The sequence below is a fragment of the Bos taurus genome, chromosome 26 (genome assembly GCF_002263795.3).
Source record: "Bos taurus isolate L1 Dominette 01449 registration number 42190680 breed Hereford chromosome 26, ARS-UCD2.0, whole genome shotgun sequence".
NCBI lineage: Eukaryota > Metazoa > Chordata > Mammalia > Artiodactyla > Bovidae > Bos > Bos taurus.
In genome coordinates, this window is record NC_037353.1 from 24,260,328 (window position 1) to 24,280,618 (window position 20,291).

The 20,291-nt window shown below is 56.0% G+C and overlaps 1 protein-coding gene across 6 annotated transcripts in view; it reads right to left on the reverse strand.

Annotated features, from left to right (window-relative positions):
* The window catches only part of SH3PXD2A (SH3 and PX domains 2A), a 249,288-nt gene that overhangs the window by 99,022 nt on the left and 129,975 nt on the right, over positions 1–20,291 (reverse strand). For all 6 annotated transcript variants that reach the window (XM_059882031.1, XM_024985923.2, XM_015460723.3 and 3 more), the window contains one exon: positions 14,044–14,135. In XM_059882031.1, coding sequence (XP_059738014.1) covers positions 14,044–14,135 — 92 coding nt within the window. The remainder of the gene's footprint in view (positions 1–14,043; positions 14,136–20,291) is intronic.

Genomic DNA, 20,291 nt, shown 5'->3' on the forward strand with positions numbered 1-20,291 from the left:
AGCTCCCAGTGGGCCAGCCCTGGGCCACCTCCTCCAGCCTCTGTGTATACTGACGTCACCAACAAGTCCCCGGAGGCCCTGGAGCAGGCGGGAGCCCTCGGACCCCAGGGCATGGTGGGAAATGGGAGGGGGAATGGAGGGAGGGGGTCAGGCCACCCCACCCCGAGTGAGGCCTTCCTCTCCAAGGCGGGAGGGAGAGGCGTACTATTATTGCTACTGCTATTGGTATTATCTGTTATCTGTTATATTGTTATTATTATTGTTATTGGGCTTCCCTGGTGGCTCAGAAGTTAAAGCGTCTGCCTGCAATGCAGGAGACCTGGGTTTGATCCCTGGGTCGGGAAGATCCCCCGGAGAAGGAAATGGCAACCCACTCCAGTATTCTTGCCTGGAGAATCCCATGGACGGAGGAACCTGGTGGGCTACAGTCCATAGGGTCGCAAAGAGTTGGACGCGACTTCACTTTCACCACGGCTGACAAGAATGTCATGTTTTTCCAAGCATTCACATTATGCCAGGTACCAAACTAAGCTCGTGACACACATCAGCTCATTTGACCCTCATGTGTGGTAGGTTCTCTTATTTCTCCCACTTTACAGAAGAGAAATGGAGGATCAGAGAGGGCATGTCACTTGCCCAAGGTAACACAGCATGCGAGCCCAAGTGGCCTTAGTCTAGCACTCAGATCATTCAGCATCTTGTGGTCGATAAGGACACCTATAAAATTCAGCCAGATAAGCTAGTTAGGAGTAGGTGGGAAGAGCAAAGCAAAACGAAGCTACAGAGCCAGAAATACCAAAAGGCCACCAAGTTCTAGACACTCTGTTATCACAGCCTCAGCTCGGTGTGAGCACAGCTGTGAGGAAGAGGAAGCCCGACGTGACCCGTGGCGAGCGTTCATGACCGCCTGGGCTTGGAGGCACAGTGGTTTCTGATCCTCAAGGCCCCTCATCTGCTGCCCAGGCCACGTGCCCTGCCACTTCTCGGAGGCTCTGCAGCTGAAGTGAGCCTTCAGGGCTCCGCGGAGCCAGGACGGCCTGGCTGCGTCTGGGGCCAGCTGACAGTGTCCACAGAGGCTGCTTCTCTCAAGGGAGCGTCCCTAAGTTCTGGGGACCGTGACACTGAGCTGACACTGTCCTGGGCTCTGCCTCCCTCTCTGACTTTTCTCTCCTTTCCCTCCTCCAGCGCCCGGCCCAGTGCTGATTCCCGACACCCCCAAACCCAGCCTACCACGGCACCCTCTCTTCTCCTTTGTAGCTCTTACTATTAATACCTGCGCTGCTTCCTCGCCCCCAATGTAGGCTCCTTGAGGCAGGAACTGTGATGTTGCTCCAGGCCTCGCACAGGGCTGGGCACCGCTGGCGTTTGCTAAGTGAGTGGGCACAGAGCCCTGACGACTGGCAACCGGGCTAAGGGCTGCTGGCTGGTTCTGAGGGACTGGCCCGAGCTGTGCTGTGATCCTGAGTTGTCCCGCAGGCAGATCGTGGGTCTCTGCCCTCCCCTCCAGTAAAGCCCAGTGGAAAATGCCACTTCCTTCAGGAGGTCTTCCCCGATAATTATAGATGGGTTAGAATCGTGTGGACAGAGGAGTCTGGCAGGCTCCAGTCCATGGGGTCACAAAGAGTTGGACACAACTGAGTGACTACCACCCCCCCCACACACACACAGAGCAAGCGCGGGTGTTAGTTTGTGTAAAATACAAGAGGGCTAGAGCAGTCTCGATGGGCAGAGCCCGCCCGTGCCTCAGTGCGTTTTCTGTCCGCTGACGAGGATGGCCTGGGCCTCCCGTGCTCCGTCCTCTGTCTGGGCCATCATCCCGCCAAGTGCGTCTCTCTCCTCCCCCACCTGGCCACAGCATCTCACCACCTCCTTTGCCGTGTCCCCTGAGAACAAGGTCACGTGTGAGCTCAGAACTACCATCTGGGCACGGTTTGATGTGCTCTGGGCTTCCCTAGTGGCTCAGATGGGACAGAAACTGCCTGCAATGCGGGAGACCTGGGTTCAATCCCTGGGTTGGGAAGATCCCCTGGAGAAGGGAACAGCAACCCACTCCAGTACTCTTGCCTGGAGGATCCCACGGACAGAGGAGCCTGGCGGACTATAGTCCATGGCGTCTCAAAGAGTCGGACACGACTGAGCGACTAACACCTTCACTACTTTCCTCTTGATGTGCTTCAGACACATCATTTCAAGTGCCATTCTAAGAAGAAGCTTCTATCATTAGCCCCATTGTCAAGATGGGGAAATTGAGGCACAAAGAGCTCAGATCTGAACTGGGTGTCGGCTCACTCCTAAGCCTTTTCCATCTTTTCCATCACCATCTTTTCAGTCTCTTCTGGTCTTCTCATGCCACACCCACCCCCCCCAAACCCCCACCCCTGCCTAACGCCCCTGCTTGGAAGCCTCCCTCAGCCCAGATGTCTCCCTCCCAATCTGTCTCTGAACCCTCCCCCAGCATCCAAGTCCAGGCGGAGGCTGGCTCACTCTGGTGGCCTTCCCTGCCCACCTCGCGCCCCCTCCCTGCAGGGGGGCTAGCTAGCTCCCTCTCCAAGTTCCCCTTGCCCTCCTGGTATGAGCATCTACACCCAGCCTGCTTGGCCATCTCATACTCAATGACTGTCCCAGGTGTACTGGCCAGGCCCGCCCTGCTAGGAAGAGGGCTGCAGGGGACTGGCCCCTCCTCGCAGGCCCTCCTGAGTGTTTAGCCAGGGTGGCCCTCAGGCATGAAGCAGACTTACAGTCATGGTCATCTCCACTCTGCTTCCAGAACCTCAGTGCTTAGCGACACAGGGCCTAGTCCCGGAGCCCACAGCCGGGGTGGGGTGGTGCTCGCCCACCTTCCCTGCAGCTGCTCTTTCCTGTGATTGATTCCCTGCAGCAGCTCCACCGTCCAAAGCAAGAATGTGCCAGCGCCTCTTTGGTGCCAGGACTTGAGCTAAGTCCCGGAGACGGTGGAGGACAGGGAAGCCTTGGCGTGCTGCAGTCCATGGGGTCGCCAAGAGCTGGATAGGACTTGGCTTGGCGACTGAAAGACAATTATGTGCCAGGCCCTGGGGCTTGCAGCATTGAGTAAGACAGGACTCATCCCCCGCCCCAGGGAGGACAATGAACAACTGGATAAAGCCAAGTGATAAACTGGGTTAAGAGCTCTGAAGAAAGGGATAAGGATGCTAAAGTGGAGAAAGAAAGAAAGGGAGGGCTCTTGAGGAAGAGAGGATTAAAGGAGAACCTGAGGGCAGATGCAAAGGCTGGGGCAGGGGAAAGGGGCTGGGGAGAGGGAGGGGGCTGGGGAGGGGTAGGAGGTGTGGGAAGGGGAGGGAGCTGGGGAGGGGGAGGGGCCTGGGGAGGGGTAGGAGGTGCGGGAAGGGGAGGGGCTGGAGAAGGGGAGGGGGCTGGGGCAGGGGAGGAGGTTGGGGCAGGGGAGCAGGTTGGGGCAGGGGAGGGAGCTGTGGCTGGAACAGAGACCAAGCCTTCCCAGTGACAGGCCACAGGGACACTCCCGGAAGTACTCCTAAGCACAGGGAAGACCATGTGGCCTTCAGGGAAGGCCTTCAGGGAAGCTGTGTCCCCTGCTGTTTGGAGGTGGGTTGCGGGAGGGCACACAGGAGAAGGGAGCACCTGAGGAAGGCCCGGCAGTGGGTCCCAGCACCCAGGGTAGCTGTGCTGATGCTTCACTTGCAGCTGCTTGGCCTCTCCCGCCTCTCCTCACTCCCTCGCTGGTCTCTTCTCCCAAATAAGTTGCCTGGGCTCAGTCCTCTCCTCAGATCTACTGCTGGAGGATTCGGAACCAAGACTTCCATCTCCCTCTGCTCCCCCTCCCCACCTGCCCACCACGATTCCTGTGGCCACAACCCTGCCCTGCGTGGACACACAGCGGTGGCATGTGCCATGAGCCAGCAGGGGGTGACCCGTGCCCCCGGACCCCGAGGCGCCCGCCCTTGGCATCGCGGGGCCCTGTGGGCTTCCCAGGTGCCCGCTCCTGCTTGTGGCGGGGGCCGGGGCACTCCTGGCTCTTAAGCTTGAATTCTTTGGCTTGGCAGGCGCAGCCTTTAATCAGGAGCCCGCCTCTGCCTAATTAAATCAGACCTGACTACAGCCCAGATCCCACTTCTCCAGCTATTCCAAGCAGGCCAGCAGCTGGTCCCTGCTCCCTGTCCCTCAGCCAGGCCCCGATTTAAGTCTGCACAAGGACCTCCAGGTGTCCTTCTGCACCAGCACTCAGGAAGCTCTGGAAATCAGCTGGGGGAGTTTCTGAGCGATGGAAAAAACACTGGGCTCTGGGTCAGAAACCCTGGTGCCAATCCAGTTTCTCTGGGTGACCTCAGGGAAGCCACGCCCCGCTCTGGGCTGCAGAACCTCAGTGCAAAGTGCGTGGGGGCTGGGCCAGAGGGTGTCGGTGTAACACTGGGCTCTGAAGGCTGGGACTGCGGGCAACCTTCCCCTCCTGCCTCTGTGGATGCAGCCAGGGATGTCCAAGCAGTCTCTCCCATCCTGGCTGCATGCATGGAGAGGCAGGAGGGGCCTCACCCAACAGCCCGTATAGACAGAGCCTCTGGCCGTGTGTCCTGGGTTGGGAGCAGGGAGTTCACAATGACTTAGGATTCAAGCTATGTTTTTTCTAGTAATCATACATGGATGTGGGAGTTGGACCATAAAGAAAGCTGAGCACCAAAGAATTGATGCTTTCAAACTGTGGTGCTAAAGAAGACTCTTGAGAGTCCCTTGGACTGCAAGGAGATCAAACCAGTCAATCCTAAAGGAAATCAACCCTGAATATTCATTGGAAGGACTGATGCTGAAGCTTCAATACTTTGGCCACCTGATGCGAAGAACTGACTCATTGGAAAAGACCCTGATGCTGGGAGGGATTGAGGGCAGGAGGAGAAGGGGGACGAGATGGTTGGATGGCATCACCGACTCAATGGACATGAGTTGGAGCAAACTCCAGGAGTTGGTGAAGGACAGGAAAGCCTGGCGTGTTGCAGTCCATGGGGTCACAAAGAGTCGGACACGACTGACAACCAGGTGCCTGGCTGGAGAGGCTTAGTCAGGGACTGGGGTCACAGCTACTGCCCTCAAGGTCAAAGTCAAGCCTCAGTTTGGTTGGGGGAAAGGAGACCTGCTTTTTTGATGCTCCCAGAGCCAGCCTCACTGTGACCATCCTGAAAGGGGAGCTGGGCAGCACCCCTCCTCTGAGGTCTGACCCCAAAGCAGGAGGCCCTCAGTGGACACGGGCTGGACTGGCCCTGGCACTCCTAAGCCTTGCAGCTTCTCACCTGGGGAGAAGCCTGGAGTCCCCTTAAAGAGTCCCCAGGTGGGGAAAGTGCCCTCAACTGTACCTTCAGGGGCTCCCCACCCTGTGACCACAGCAACCATGAGTGCTGACTCAATTATTCATTCCTATGGTTGGATGAAAGGTCCCATCTTGCAATTTGGAAACTGTTGCATGGTCACAGCTCCTGTGTGGTTGTGGGGTGCAGACCTGGAGTGGGGAAGGATTTGGATTCGGCCTCTGATGCTTACCAGCTGAGAGATAACCAACCTAAGCCTAAGGTTTCTCATCTGCAAAAAGGAGGCATGAACCTCACAGGATTATTGCTTGCTTGCTTCGCTTTAGTCATTTCCAACTCTTTGCAACCCTATGGACTGTACCTGCGAGGCTCCTCTGTCCATGGGATTCTCCAAGCAAGAATACTGGAGTGGGTAGACATTTCCTACTCCAGGGGATCTTCCCAACGCAGGGATCGAACCCACTTGTCTTTCGTCTCCTGCTTTGGCAAGTGGCTTCTTTACCACTAGCGTCATAGATGGTTAAACAAGGTAGACCAAGCTTAAACATCCAGAACAGCTTCAGGGGTCTGCAAACGCCTGCCTGGATGGGGGTTGGTGTAATATCCAGTGCTGCCACAAGAGGGAGCCAGACACACACAGATCCCGTGAACTAAGGCACTTGAGCGACTGAACTGAACTGAAGGCACTGTAAGTGACCCAGTTACGGAGGTGCCTAAACTCCAACCTACCATAGACCCAAATACACGGCCTGTGACGGGGGACGGGTCACATGATCTCCAGAATGCCTGCCTCTTTCACATCTGACTTGCTGTGATTGTCTTCCCTTCTCACAGCCCTTAGCGCCCACTCCAGACACTAGTGGTTACATGCTCGGACTATTACAAGAGCCAACCGGTTTTCATAAGATCACACAATGTCAGAGCCAGGAGGGATCCCAGAGACCCCCACATTCTGCCCCCTCATCTGATGCCGAAGCGTAGAAGAGGTTAACGCTTGCCCCAAATCACCAGCTGGACACTGCGTGCCCCAGGCCCATCTCCTCTGGCCCAGCTCAAGCCAACACTCTCATGTCCAGGCAGACAGACTTTCTTTCAGTTCCTTGAAATGGCCCCAGTCCTGGCTCCTGGGCTCAGTCTGCCGCCTCCCACAGCAGCGAGCCAGGCCTCTCCCCTCAGACCACGAGGCTCCCCAGGGGCAGGGCCTGGCCTCGCCCACTTCCGTGGCTTTGTGCCTCACACCAAGAAGATGATGAAAAATGCTCGAATGAACCAGTGCTTCCTGCCTGGCCTCCAGGGCTGAAGACCTGGGTCCGAGGCTCTGCTCTGCCACGGACTCCCTGTGGAGGGGCAGCTAGCTGGCCAGGGAGCTGGCTATAATGCAGGGACAGCAATTGCAAGGCAGGGGCACCAAGAGTCCCCTGCACAGGACATAACAGCAAAGCAGACCTCAGGGGCTTGGTGGGGGGTGCACCCCTCCAGCTGGAGCCTCCAAGGGTGCCGTCACCCTGAGAAGGAGTGGGCACATGGGGCCTGGGCATCTGCACACAAGACCCCTCCTCCCGGGGCTGAAGTTTCAGGGAAACAAAGCAAGCACAAGCCTGAGAAAATAACGGGGACCCCGCCCCCTCCCCATACCAGGATACCCTTCCCCAGCCGGCGCCTCCTGTCCATCTTGCTTTGAGAACTGAAAGTCCTGTGCCAGGACTGACCACCGAGCCACCCTCCCCTCCTGGCCGTGGACCTCACATGCCCTTGCTGAGCTGGCTGGTTTAGAGTCGGCCTCCCACTCGCTCGCCCACCCAGCATGACAGACACACCCTCAGAAGTCCTCGTTTCCCAGAGCGATGCCCCTTTCAAGTGGGTTGGACACAACTTCCTGTGGGCCCCTTCCTCCCACCTGCCCACCCAGGTTAAAGGTGGGCGTGGGCAGGGGCTCCTCACACAAAGTTCTGTGCTGTTCCAGCCCCTGGCCTCCTGGGGACCCACAGTCCCCTGTTCCAGCTGGCCCTCTCGCCCATCGGCATAAACAGGCTGTCTGTGCAGCTGCCAGAGGCAGAGAGGCTGGGAGGACAGTGTGGCCCGTGTCCCCGGCCAGACGGGAGCTGTCCCACTGCTGGGGGCCTGACCAGGACTCAGCAGAGCTGGGCAGTGGTGGGTGGACTACCCACTCTAACTCCCAAGCCACTCGTCCCTTAGGGAGCGTCAAGAGCATGGGTGCCTCAGAGGTCCTGGTGGCCATGGGGGGCCTGGTGGTGGAGGGGCAGCTTCACTTCACGGTCGGCACAAACCCTGGAGAGAATTCCCAGAGCTAAAAGGTGCTCAGGAGAAGTCAGCCCAGCTCCTGCCTTCAGCAGGAGTCCTCTAGTCTTTTCTGAGCAGCCACTGCACACCCAGGAGGGGTGAAGAGGGAAGGGGGAGAAGAAGCAAAAGTTCCTGTGGACAGAGCATCTGTGATGCCAGGCACGCCTAAGGCATCAGAGCCCGTGAACCTCACGACTATTGTCCCAAGAGAGTCCTGGCCTCGTTTACAGAGATCTGAGAGGTGAAGGGACTTATTCAAGGCCACAGCAGAGCTGGGTGTTCTGGCTGTTGTCTCTGAGTTAGTTTAACTGAATTCAAAATTTTCACCTAGTGGTAGCAGCCTTGAGCCCTGAGTTTGTCTTCTATTTTCTTCTCCTAGCACGGAGCAGGTAGGTATGACTACGGAGAAGGTCACAGAGCTGTCAGCGGAAGCCTGGATCCTGAGATTGGGAGTCAGGCTCCCAAGTAAGGCTGATCTAGAGTTTGACCAGGATTGAGGTAGTGGGGGCTCCTGGAAGAGGCTCCCCTCATTCACAGGGCCATCCTGGCTGCACGGCCACCCACATGCTCCATCTTCCTGCTGGGTCCTGAGGCAGGGGTGGCAAAGCCCCTAAGCCCTGGACACTGCTTTCCCCTGAGGAGGCAGCCCCCTTCAGAATGGAGAGGGAGGCTGGGAGGCCTTTTCTGGGGTCTTTACTCACACCACCGCAGCCCCAGAGCGGCTCTGTCCTCTGCCCAGGGCCTCCAACTCTGGAAGCCTCGCTCAGCGCCCTCCACTTCAGCACCTGGGCCACCTTCACGAGGGGCCCGGATCCCAACCTAGCATGTGGCTCAGATCAGGTAGGACCGGCTCCCTCCCGTGCTAGCCTGCCGGGCCAGGGACACACCGTGGTGGCAGGGGGGTGGACCCCGGGCCAGATGGAGGCTGGCCATTGGGACAGGCTGGGGCAGGGATGGAAGGTCCCTCCGAACATTGGGCCATTGTTTCAGGCCACAACAGAGGGTGGCTCTGTGGCCCTGGGGCTGAGAACAAAAACCTGTTTAGCAAGGCCCTGTTCCTCCCATGCAATTTCAAGAATTTAACCAGGGTCTGGCTGGCTTCAGTGGGAGAAAATGGGCTGAGGGGACAGGACCAAGCCTAGAGCTGAGATGGGTGGCAGGGACCAGGAGACCTTCAGTCACTGTGTGAGCCCACTGTGTGCTGCTGGGGTGTGGGGGTTCCTGCGGGCTCCCGGGCCGATGGGCTGGCAGCAGGCCCATGAGTGGGAGGTGATGAGAGGGGGCCCCAGACCTGGCCTCTGTTCTCTCTGTGACACGGGGGCCAAACGTGTGCATGCCACCTGCCCACAGGCTCCGGCTGAGCGCAGAGGGCCACCACTGTCAGAGCAAGAGGAGGCTGTACCCCGACTCGTGGCAGACCTGTTCTGAGGGTGGAGGGCAATTCCCTTGCTGCAGTTCCCCCCAACCCAGGGCTGCCATGACAACGATGAGCCTGGCCTTGGGTGGTGCTGACCACGTGTCAGGCCTGTTCTTGCACTTTCCATGCGCCATCCTCCCCATGGCCCCTGGAGGCAGGCACTGTCGTCATTCACACTGGACAGATAAGGAAACTGAGGCACAGGGGGCCCAGGGAACCCAGACCACCCAGCTCCAGGGGGTTGGGGAGTGCTGTTCACTCTGCAACCTGGACAGTGGGCCGTGCAAGTTTTAACCTTGTTAATCAGTCCTGACCTGGGTTCAGTCAACATTTACCAGGGGCCAGGCCCTGCGGAGGGTGGGGGTGGGCAGTCAGAGAATGTGGGTCCCCGTGGTGGGGAGAGACCATAAACAATGTGGTGTGGCTAGTGCCACAGCCAAGGGCTTTTGCTGGGGGGCGGGGGGTAGGGGGTGGGGAGACGGCTTCCTGGAATGTCTGAGGGCTGAGAAGGACAGGGGCTGGGGTGGGTGGGGAGAGGGGTCAGGAGTGCTGTACGTGGAGGGGGAGGTTGGGCCTGGGCTCGGGGGCTGGGGACCGCAGGCTGCACCCCTGTGTGGGCACCTAAGGAAGAGGGCAGGGCCTGTGGGCCAGGAAGTGGGAGAGATGGGAAGGCGGGTCTCAGGCCCTCCGGCCTCATGGGGTTGCCTCCCTCCCACTCCCGTTCTCTGAGGGATATGCTACATGCTGGGGTCTGAGGACATGGCCACTAGACGGCCCTTTGAGAACCTTAGGTTCACTGTTTCAGTAATGGGAATCGAAACTTGAACAAAAAGAGGCTTTTGCAAGGTCACATGGTTGACTGAGTTGGGAGTCCAGCCTGGCAGCCTGGACTCCCGTTTCCATCACTGACACCACGGGAATCAGAGCTGAGGGACTGGCTGCCCAGAGGCTCCCCGGGGAAGCCAGGCCAGGGGACGCCTGCCTCCCTGGCTCACTGGCTCAGCACAGGGGTCTTGGGTGCTCAAACACGGCTAAGCCAGGGACAGCTGAGCCAGCAGATGTGGCCCCAGGACCAGGTGGCCACGTGCACAGCCCAGCAGGTCATCTTAGGTTCTGGGGTATGGCCTGTATGGGGCCAGGCTCACCTGGTTGTCAGAGTTCACCCAGGACTCGCCCTGAGCTGAATCCCCATGCGTTCCAGGGGTGTGTCCTTATCTCCCTCCTTCAGGATCTGATGACCAGGGCCTCTCCCCACCCCAAGCCAGCTATGCGGCTGCCCCAGAATCCACACAGGAGGTGGGGGTCACGGCACCCCCAGCTTCTCTTGCCGGCCCCCCTGCCAGCTGGGTGACCTCCAGGGAGCCACGGCAGCTCTCTGTGCAGTCACGTCACAGCCTACCGCCCGTGGGGACTAACACGGAGCCTGAGTGATACCACTCACCTGTCCTGCACGTCTCCTGCACACCTGCTCTGGGCACTGGCGATACCCTGATCAGAACGGTCCTGCTCTACCAGCCTGACAATAATGCGGGGAGGGAGCAGGGCATGTGGGAGGCAGTGATACGTTCCCTGCAGGAAGATGAAGTCAGAACAGGGAAGCCAGTGCTGGGGATTTTAAGCAGGAAAGCCAGGGGCAGCCTTGCTGGGCAGCTGTTTGAGTCAAGATTGCAAGGAGGTGTGGGACCAGGCTGGGGGCTCTCCTGGGGAGGGGCTGAGTGTTCCAGGTGGAGGGGAGAGCCAGTGTGAAGCCCCATGGCAGAACACGGCTGGAGGGTGAGAGAAGGGGCAGGAGGTGTGGCTGGAGCAGAGCCGGCTGGCAGAAGCAGCAGGTGCCACCAGGGGCAAGGGGGGAGCATGCGGAAGGGCCTTGACTCTGAGCAACAGCAGGGGCATGGAGGAATGTGACAGGAGAGGGACACGATCTGATGTACATTTTTAAGTGGTCGTTCCATCCTCTGTGTTGAAAATGGACCGTGGAGGGCAAGGGCAGAAACAGGAGAACAGTGAGGCCAGAATCCAGAGGAGGTAAGGCTTGCCCCCCCTGCCCCTGGGTAGCAGCCGGGGAGACCGTGAGATGTGGTCAGGGTTTGGGTGTATGCCGGAGGTGGTGCCTGAAGGATGTGGTGACGGGTTGGATGCAGGGGTGTGAATCTAGAATAATGCCAGGATCTGGGGCCTAAGCCAGAGCCCCCCGGGAAGAGTTCAGTGCTGCTGAAGGACCCGCTAGCCAGTAGTTCGAGCAGAGGAGGGCAGGGCACTGGAGCAACCTTTGCATTCTTAAGCAGCCACATAAGAAGGCAGAACCACCATGGCCGCCAGTGCCAGGCTTACCAAACGTCTCTATAAAGAACACCCTTTCTGTGTGGGGCCCATGGTCTAAGCAAAGGCTGGCAGCCCAGAGGTGGGCCCCGCTCTCCACCCACGGAAGCCAGCGAGTGGCCTGGGATCAAAGCCGAGGGGCTGGGGCCTGTTGCCCACCTCCCCCACCGAGCTGGGCTGTTTTGCAACCTTGTCTTCCTTGCAAGATGGAAAGGGCCACAGTCCCCCACCCCAGCCCCTTGAGCGCTCAGAGGTCCCGCAGCAGCGCACTTGAAAGAGGCTGGGGTTATCTGCAAAATTCCAATTAAATCCACAGGCTTTGATAATTTGATAAGCCACTCCACAGTCGCCCCAGAGTCAAAATACGCTGTTACTCAATCCCGTGTTTATGTTTCAGGATGGAGGGGGGAGGTGTATGGTGGTCTGGGATGGTGCACGCAGTCCTGAGAGGGAGGGATGGTGCGCGCAGTCCTGAGAGGGAGGGATGCAAACGCTTGGCTGACAGATCATCAGCGCGGGTCACCCTTGGGTCTGAGCTACGCTCTGCATGGAACACAGGTCTCTCTTTGCAGGTCCTGGAGGCCGAGAGGGGCCAGGGTTGAGAAAACTGTAACTCTGGGGCCAAACCCACCTCCTGACCCTCAGACCTGTCTCGTGCTGGAGTGGTTCTGTTCTCAGGCCCTCTCTTGCCAGACGAGATGTGAATTGGCCCAGGTGGCCGGTACCACCTCAAGAAGAGGCAGATAACCCCTGTTGCCATGGAAACCTGGAGACTAAATTCCTTATGACTCCTCCCTGCAAAAGCCAGGCTGTGATCTGCAGAGGTGGAGTGTGCAAGGAGCCACGTTCCATTCTGTTCCACAACCTCCCATCCAATGGGCCAGTAGCACTGGCCGGGTTATCTCAGTACACGTGTCATCTCGGTAAGCCCCTGGACTGTCCAGGAGTCCGGCATTCCTGCTTTTCAGGGATAGAAACACAGAGAGGCTGGGCAAATGATCTGAGATCACAGAGACTTGAGTGGTGGGTATGGACTCCAGAGCCTGCCCTGCAAAGCCATGCCTGCAGCCTCACGAACACATAACTGTCTCCCCAAGCCTGGTTTCCACCGTTCCTTGAGGGCCTTCCAGGGATGGGTAAAAGGCTAACCTGTTGCCTTTAGTCCATTTCCCTGGTGGCTCAGTGGTAAAGAATCCACCTGTAATGCAGGAGTTACAGGAGATGCATGTTCGATCCCTGGGTTGGGAAGATCCCCTGGAGGAGGGCGTGTCAACCCACTCCATTATTCTTGCCTGGAGAATCCCATGGACAGAGGAGCCTAGAGGGCTACAGTCCATGGGGTTGCAAAGAGTCGGACATGACTGAAGCGACTGAGCACACACGCACACATTCCATTAGTGTACAGGTGAAATGGGACCAACTTATTTAGCTGACTGCCAGAGAGTGGGTGTAGGGTCACCAGTCAGAGGCAGGGTCAGCTGATTTTATGGCAATGCACCTGCTCCTTCACCCAACCAGTGACAATCCCTCTGGGCACACGATCATGTGTGACTCCAAGGATCAACCCACCTGGGGAGGGACATCTCCTCTCCCCGTGGAAGGAAGGAGAACAAGAGGTTCTGAGAGGCCAGCACAACTGGGGAGTGGTGGGGCCAGGTGGACCCGGGGACTCTGCGGCCTAGGATGGAGTCTGGGCACATGTGTGAGATTCCAGCATGACCTAGTGGGTCATTTTGACCACCTGGCCCAGGGTATCCTGCTTCCAGAGAAGAAAAAAGACCCGCTTGGTTCCCTATTTCTCCCCAGCATGGAACATCGACCATCTCGGAACCATGAGGAATCAAAAGATTATGGTTCAAGTCTCGTGCCTGTCCCATACCCAACTAGCTGTATGGCTTCCGGAAAATCCTCCTAACCTCATGAGCCTCAGTTTCCTCCTCTGCAAACTGGGCTACCTTGTGTGCAAGCTAAGTTGCTCAGTCACATCCGCCTCTTTTCAACTCTGTGGACTGTAGTCTGCCAAGCTCCTCTGTCCATGGGATTCTCCAGGCAAGAATACTGGAGTGTGTTGCCCTGCCCTGCTCCAGGGGATCTTCCCGATCCAGGGATCGAACCCAGGTCTCCTGCATTGCAGGCAATTCTTTACTGCTGAGCCACTAGGGAAGCCCCCTGGGCTCCCTAAGTCTATTGTAAGATGCTACAGGTAAAAGCCATTTGGTGAACACTCTGCGTGCACTCATTGTTTTTGATAATAATTATAGGATCTGTTGCCAGATCCTATAATATAGGACTGCTGGGTTACTCAGTGGGTGAGGTTCGCCTGGGCAGCACATGCCCTCCTGGTACTACATGTCAGTTGGGCGCTCGGTAGTGTCAACAAATAAGAGCAACGACTGCTAATCCCATGTCTGAACAGCATGATCTTGTATTTTCTGTTATCTCGTCTGCTCCTGACAATAAGCTGTGAACCAGAACGAGTTTGCACGAAAACCTGCTTCCCAGATGCAGAGACACCCGCCCTTGCCAGGTCTGGGGTCAGAGAAGTGAGGAACAAGCCCTGGTCACAGGCGTCTGGGGACGCTGCTCTTCCTTCCTCTGGTCCATGCTTAGCCCGCTGGCCTGGCCAGCACTCCCTCCACTGCACCCCCACGTCTGGGGCCTCTCCAGGCCGGCCTCAGCATTGGCCTCATGGGAGAGGCTTGGGCGAGCACTTACTCTTTTGGGGGGTTGACGTCCTCTGGTCGGGCCTCAAAGAACCGAAAGACTTCATCACACTGTGAAATATGGGGCGGTAGCCGGACAAGGGCCTGTGGAAAGATGGGAAGAAAGGGCGTTAGGCCTGATGACACTGGGAGCAGGAGAACCAAAAGCTAGGTCAGCTTGGCCAACAGTGACGGGGGGAGGCTCGAGGACTGTGCTGGGGAAGACATAGTGAACAGGTGCCACCAGCTACCCACCCACCACCCAGCCAGACAACTAGCCAAGAAATGAACTAATCAGCTAACTAATGAAACAACTCTCCCTCCATCTATCCATCCGTCCCTCCCATCGACTAACCAACCATTCCATTAATGAACTAAGCACACAGTCAACTAATAAACCCGGCCCAGTCCAGTGTGGAGTGCTGGGGGTGCAGGGTGAGGTCAGGCAAAGCCCTGCTTCTTGGCCCCTCGTTTAGGATGGAGAGAAGACAGTCAAAGCAATCAACCTGTCAACCATCCAGCCAGCAATTCAACCAACCAACCATCTAATTAGCCAGTAACCAACTAAACAACTAGCCAACCAAATTAAAAAAAAAAGGGGGGGGGGCGGGAGGAGGCCAGTAAACCCTAGGTCTCAGGGTCCTTAGGAACATATTATTCTGCATGAACCCTGAAAGGGTTCTCTCTTGCCCACAGAATAAGTCCAAAATCCTTAACTCCACAATCCAAGGCCTTTTCCCTCCACCCTCATCCCCCACATTAGCCACACCCCAGCCTCATCAGATACGCACAGCCTCCAAGTACTCACTGCACCATTATTATTTAATGACAAGTCAGCTGGTCATTCTACCAAGGACAGTAGGGTGCTATGACAGAGTCTGATCAGACCTGGGAAGATTAGGAAAGGAGGTGGTTTTAGGAGAGTCTCTTTGAAGCTGATTTCTGAGAGACAGCTAAGAACTGACTGGTCAAGGGACTTCCCTCATGGTGCAGTGCCTAAGACTCTACACTCCCAATGCTGGGACCGAGGTTCGATCCCTGGTCAGGGAACTAGTTGCATGTCGCAACTAAGACCCGGTGCAGCAAAATAAATAATAAAAATACATAAATATTTAAAAAATAAAATGATGAATTAAAAAAAAAAAAAAAGAATTGACTGGTCAAGGTGAGGGTCGGGGGACCCTGCCAGAGGCTGGGTGTGGTATGGTCTAACAGGGCCATACCCTGAATTGAGCCTGGAAGGAGCAGAATAAGCTGAAGGGTGTGGAAAGGCTTCTTAGAAGAGTGGGCAGGAGTTTGGCCCGAGGGGTGTGCAGGATTCGGGCAGGCGGGAGGAGGTGGGCATCCCCAGGAGGATGACTGTGCAGGCAGGGGTGAGGGGAGCTGTGAGCTGGTCGTTCAGGAGGAGTGAGAGCCCGCTGCTGGACAGTGAGGGACGAGGGTCAGGGGTGGTCAGTTTCCTGCCAGCACAGATGCCACACCTTTCAGCCCTGGTACCTGGACCGCCACTGACCCGGCCCAGTCCAGTGGAGTGGTGGGGGGATGTAGGGTAAGGCCAGGCAAAGCCCTGCTTTTGGGCCCCTCATTCAGCATGGAGAGAAGACACTGGGGTGATCCTTTAATACAGACAGATGAGGTCAAAGTAGGGCTGGGGGACAGGGCCAGTCCTGGAACTTGGGCTAGAGCCAAGGGAAGAAAGACGGAAACCCTGGGCGACAGGAGTGTGAGGAACTGCTGATAAGCAGGCTCCGGAGCAGCGGCCAGCCAGAGGGGGGCCTGTGCCTCCCCAGCCTCCCTGCACTGGCGCTGCTTCAGGTGCAGTGACCTGACCCAGCAGCTCCCCTGTGCCAACCCTGCTGGGCCTCCATGAGTGTGGCCCCTGGGAACCTCATGATGGTCCTCACGAGGGCAGATCTCATTCCCGTGTTCCTGAGGAGGAGACCGAGAGTCAGGGAGGCCACGTGGCCTGCCCGCACGTGGGAAAGACCTTGCTAGAAAGGAAGTTCCATGCAGGCGGAGATTTTAGTCTGTTTTGTTGACTGCCCAGATTCTAGAAGAGGGCCTGGCACTCAGTGAATATTTGTTCAAATGAATAGATGAATAAGGCTCTGGTGTGTGGCCCTAATAGGACATAATAGAGGGGCAAGAAAAGCACATGTGGCCTTAGGTTGCGTTGACAGAGGTATAGTGTTCAGGAAGAGGGACGTGATCGTTTACTTCTTCGCTGAGCTGCTCAGGTAGTGATTCAAGTGTGGCATGGAGCACAGCGGCCTTTCCGGATGCCAAACCCACAGCCGGGCAAGAGGGGACAAGACCTGATCTTAGCAGGTAAGACACACTGCGCAACTCCCAGCTGTTCCTTCCAGAGCCTGCAGTTTTCCAAGAGTCTCTAACAGATCACACCCCCAAGACTGGGCAGGGAAAAACAAAAGAAAGAAAATTCACATTCAAAGAGCAACTACCACGTGTCAGGCACTGTTGTAGGACTCTCCAATCATCCAACAAGCAGGGAGCCTTTTGGTGTATGCCTGGGTGGTACAGGCATGAGCCAGACACAGCGCCTGCCCTCACAAGTATACATCTAGTGAGGCAGACCCCGTACTGTCCTGGAGGTGCCCATCACTGCTTCCATTTATGGTGGGGACACTGAGGCTCCCGGGGGTGAAGCCACAACTGAAGTAAGTGGCAGAATAAAGGTCTGTGCTCAGACACAGCCTGGGTGGATTTATCCCTATCGTGTTCAAGTTTTCATTTAACACACATGGTATGTGCTGCTTTGTTCCCCAGGAGAGAAGGGTAGAAGGAAAGAAAAACTGATGAAGAAGAGAGAGAGGGACAGAGAGATGGGGGCGAGGAGAGAAAGATGCAGACAGAGACAGAGATGGAGGGAGAGGCGGAGACAAAGAGATACAGAGATGGGAAGAGAGAGAGGAGAGAGAAAGGCAGAGACAAAGGAGCAGACAGACAGAGAGATGGAGAGGGACAGGGAAACTGAGCAGCAGAGACAGAGAAATGGAACGCAGGCATGTGCAGAGAGCAAGGGCCCCTGGTGGCATATGGAGGCAGGAGGGGTCAGGAGGGAGCACTAATGGGCGGGATGGGCAGGAGGGAAGCGTTCCCAGCGACCCAGGCTGTGTGCAGAGCTGCTGCCAGTGTGACCTCCCTGACAGCAGAGGGAGGGGGCCAGGGCAGGCGCCCTCCCACTCGGGCGCAGAGCGGCCGCCTGGCTCCCCCAGCGGCAGCGGTGAACACAGGGGCTCTTCATACCGACAGAGACCGGCATTCTCAGGGCAGAGGACGCGTGGGCTGGAAGGGCCTCAGACAAAGAGGCCTTTCGGGCAAACCACTGCGGCATCTTTATTTAACAGAGAGCCCTGAGGGGAGCCACATTGAGGGCTCGTCCTGATTTCAGGCTGACAAGAGGCTCTTGGCTCAGAGCAGCTTCCATCAGAGACGCCGCCAAGCCCAGCTCCGGCCAAGATCATTTGGCAGGAGCGCTGGGTGCTGAGCAGTCAGTCCCCAAGGCCTGGGCTGGTGATGACAACCAGAGCGGGGAACCCCCAAACCTAGCTCTTCTTGCAGGAGCTGGTAGGGGCCGATCTGTGAGCACCTCAGGGGCATCACCCGTGGCTCAGACCTAAAATGCTGTCATTGGGCATTCAGCATGCACACCATGATGAGGTGGTTAAGTCAGGGACTCAGGGCTAGGCAGACGTGAGTTTGAGTCCTAGCTCTTCTGTTCACAGACTATGTGATACTGAATGCCTTGCTTGCCCTCTCTGGGCTCAGTACGATGGATCTCATAGGGTACCTGCCTATTAGGAGGTTAAATGAGATCGTGGATATGAGGAGCCTAGCACAGTGCTTGGCACTGAATTAACAGTAAAATTTAGGGACTTCCCTGGTGGTCCTGGCTTCCCTGGTGGCTCAGACAGTAAAGAATCTGCCTGCAATGCAGGAGTTCAGCTCAGTTCAGTCGCTTAGTCATGTCCAACTCTTTGCAACCCCATGGACTGCATGCAGCACTCCAGGCTTCCCTGTCCATCACTAACTCCCAGAGCTTACTCAAATTCATGTCCGTTGAGTCAGTGATGCCATCCAACCATCTCATCCTCTGTCATCCCCTTCTCCTCCCACCTTCAATCTTTCCCAGCATCAAGGGCTTTTCCAATGAGTCAGTTCTTCGCATCAGGTGGCCAAAGTATTGGAGTTTCAGCTTCAGCATCAGTCCTTCCATTGAATATTCAGGACTGATTTCCTTTAGGATGGACTGCTTGGATCTCCTTGCAGTCCAAGGGACTCTCAAGAGTCTTCTCCAACACCACAGTTCAAAAGCAGCAATTCTTCGGCACTCAGCTTTCTTTTGGGTTCAATCCCTGGGTTGGGAAGATCCCCTGGAGAAGGGAACAGCAACCCACTCCAGTATTCTCGCCTGGAGAATTTCATCAACAGAGGAGCCTGGTGGGCAATAGCCCATGGGGTCGCAAAGAGTCGGACACGACTGAGCGACCACAGTTTTACTTTCGCTGGTGGTCCAGTGGTTAACAATCTGACTTGTAATTCAAGGGACAGAGGTTCGATCCCTGGTCCTGGAACTAAGATCCCACTTGCCTCAGAACAACTAAGCCCGTGTGCCACAATTAGAGAGTCTGTGTATGACAACAAAAGGTTCTGAATGATACAACGAGGATTCTGCATGCTGCAACTAAGACCTGACACACCAAATAAATAAATAAAAAATTCAAAATAGTGAACTTTAGTTATACTATTGTCTTCATTGTCATTATCCATTAGGTGAGAGCAGTGAGGCATACTGGAAAGAACACGAGTCAGGAGACTTCAGTTCTAGGTCCATTTCCGCTATCATGTACTGCTACATGACCTTGAGCAGCTCACCTCACCTCTCTGGTTGTTGCTCCTTTTAGGATAAAATAGACTAGCTTTACAATTTCAAACTTAGCTCACGGAACACATGTTGGATGAGATAAAATGAGTTCTGTGGGCACATGTGAAATGGTGCCCTGTAGATCCCTGTCTAGGTCTGGGTGGGCAACGTGTTTATCAGCACAGCAAAGGTAAGAGGCCTGCAGAGCTGTGTTCAGGCCAGTAGTTGTGAATAATAATGACGTCCTGGGAGACAGACTCATGTAATCATCACATTAAGAGATGGGTATGACTATGACTCCAATTTTACAGAAAAAGAAACTAAAGCACAGAGAGGTTAAAACATTTCTCAAGGCCACACAGCTACCAAGTAGCAAGATTTTGAATTAGGTGCTCTGAGTCCAGAGCCTATGCTCTGTCTCATCTGCAACTCTGTACCACCTTCAGCATCGCCCACAGGTTGCTGATGGTGGAGCTGGTTTTCCAAACAATCCCTATTAACAGCCGGTGGAACACAGCTAGGCAAATCCAGGCTACAGACTTTCTGAAGTTTCTTCCAGCTTTAACAGTCATTGACTCTAGGGCTTTAAACGGCACCATGATCAGTGAACTCAGTGTCTAACCTACCACAAGCCTGGTCTTTGCAAGTACAGCAGTGGCACAGGAGGGAGGCCCCAGGCAGACTCGGCTCAGACCCTGTGCTTCCAAATGACCCCCCTCCAAGAAGCCCACCATTCTGGGTAACGTCTGTCTACCCTAGAACAAAGCAACGGAAAAAAAGCAAAGTTCCGCATTTGTCAAAGCAACTGGGGGAGCCCTGCTCTTTCCACAGGATCAAACACTCTCCTATTTTTAGCAGCATCGTTTTGGCTTCTAATCAATGGAAATCTTATAGGTAAAAACCCAGGAACTCTTGATTGGGGCCGGGGAGGGGGGCTGGGGTCCCACCCATTTTGCCCCCACTCCCACCCCCTGGGGCTGCTTCTAACCTGCTCAGATTATTCCTCTTAGATCAGCATCTCGGAAGCTGGGAGTTCACCGAACTTGCATAAATCAGAGTATTTCAAACGCATGAGTTCTCTTTTTGAAGGATCTAAGCAGCAAATTCTTTTGAAATGGAAATAGTGCTTAATTCGCAATTGCTGTTTAAGCCATTTCACAAGTGATCCTATTAAATTGGGGCCTCAGGAACATGTCACCCTCCTTGGAGGCTTCCTCTGCCTGTGTGTGATCTCTGCATCTTGTCAGATACTGGCTGGACTCCCTCATGCTGGTTAGTGAAGACACAAAGACAGCAGATGGGGCCTTCGAGGGGCTCTTGCTCTGAAGAAGATGGACACACAGAAATTACCCGCTACAGAGGGTGGGTGTGCAGTG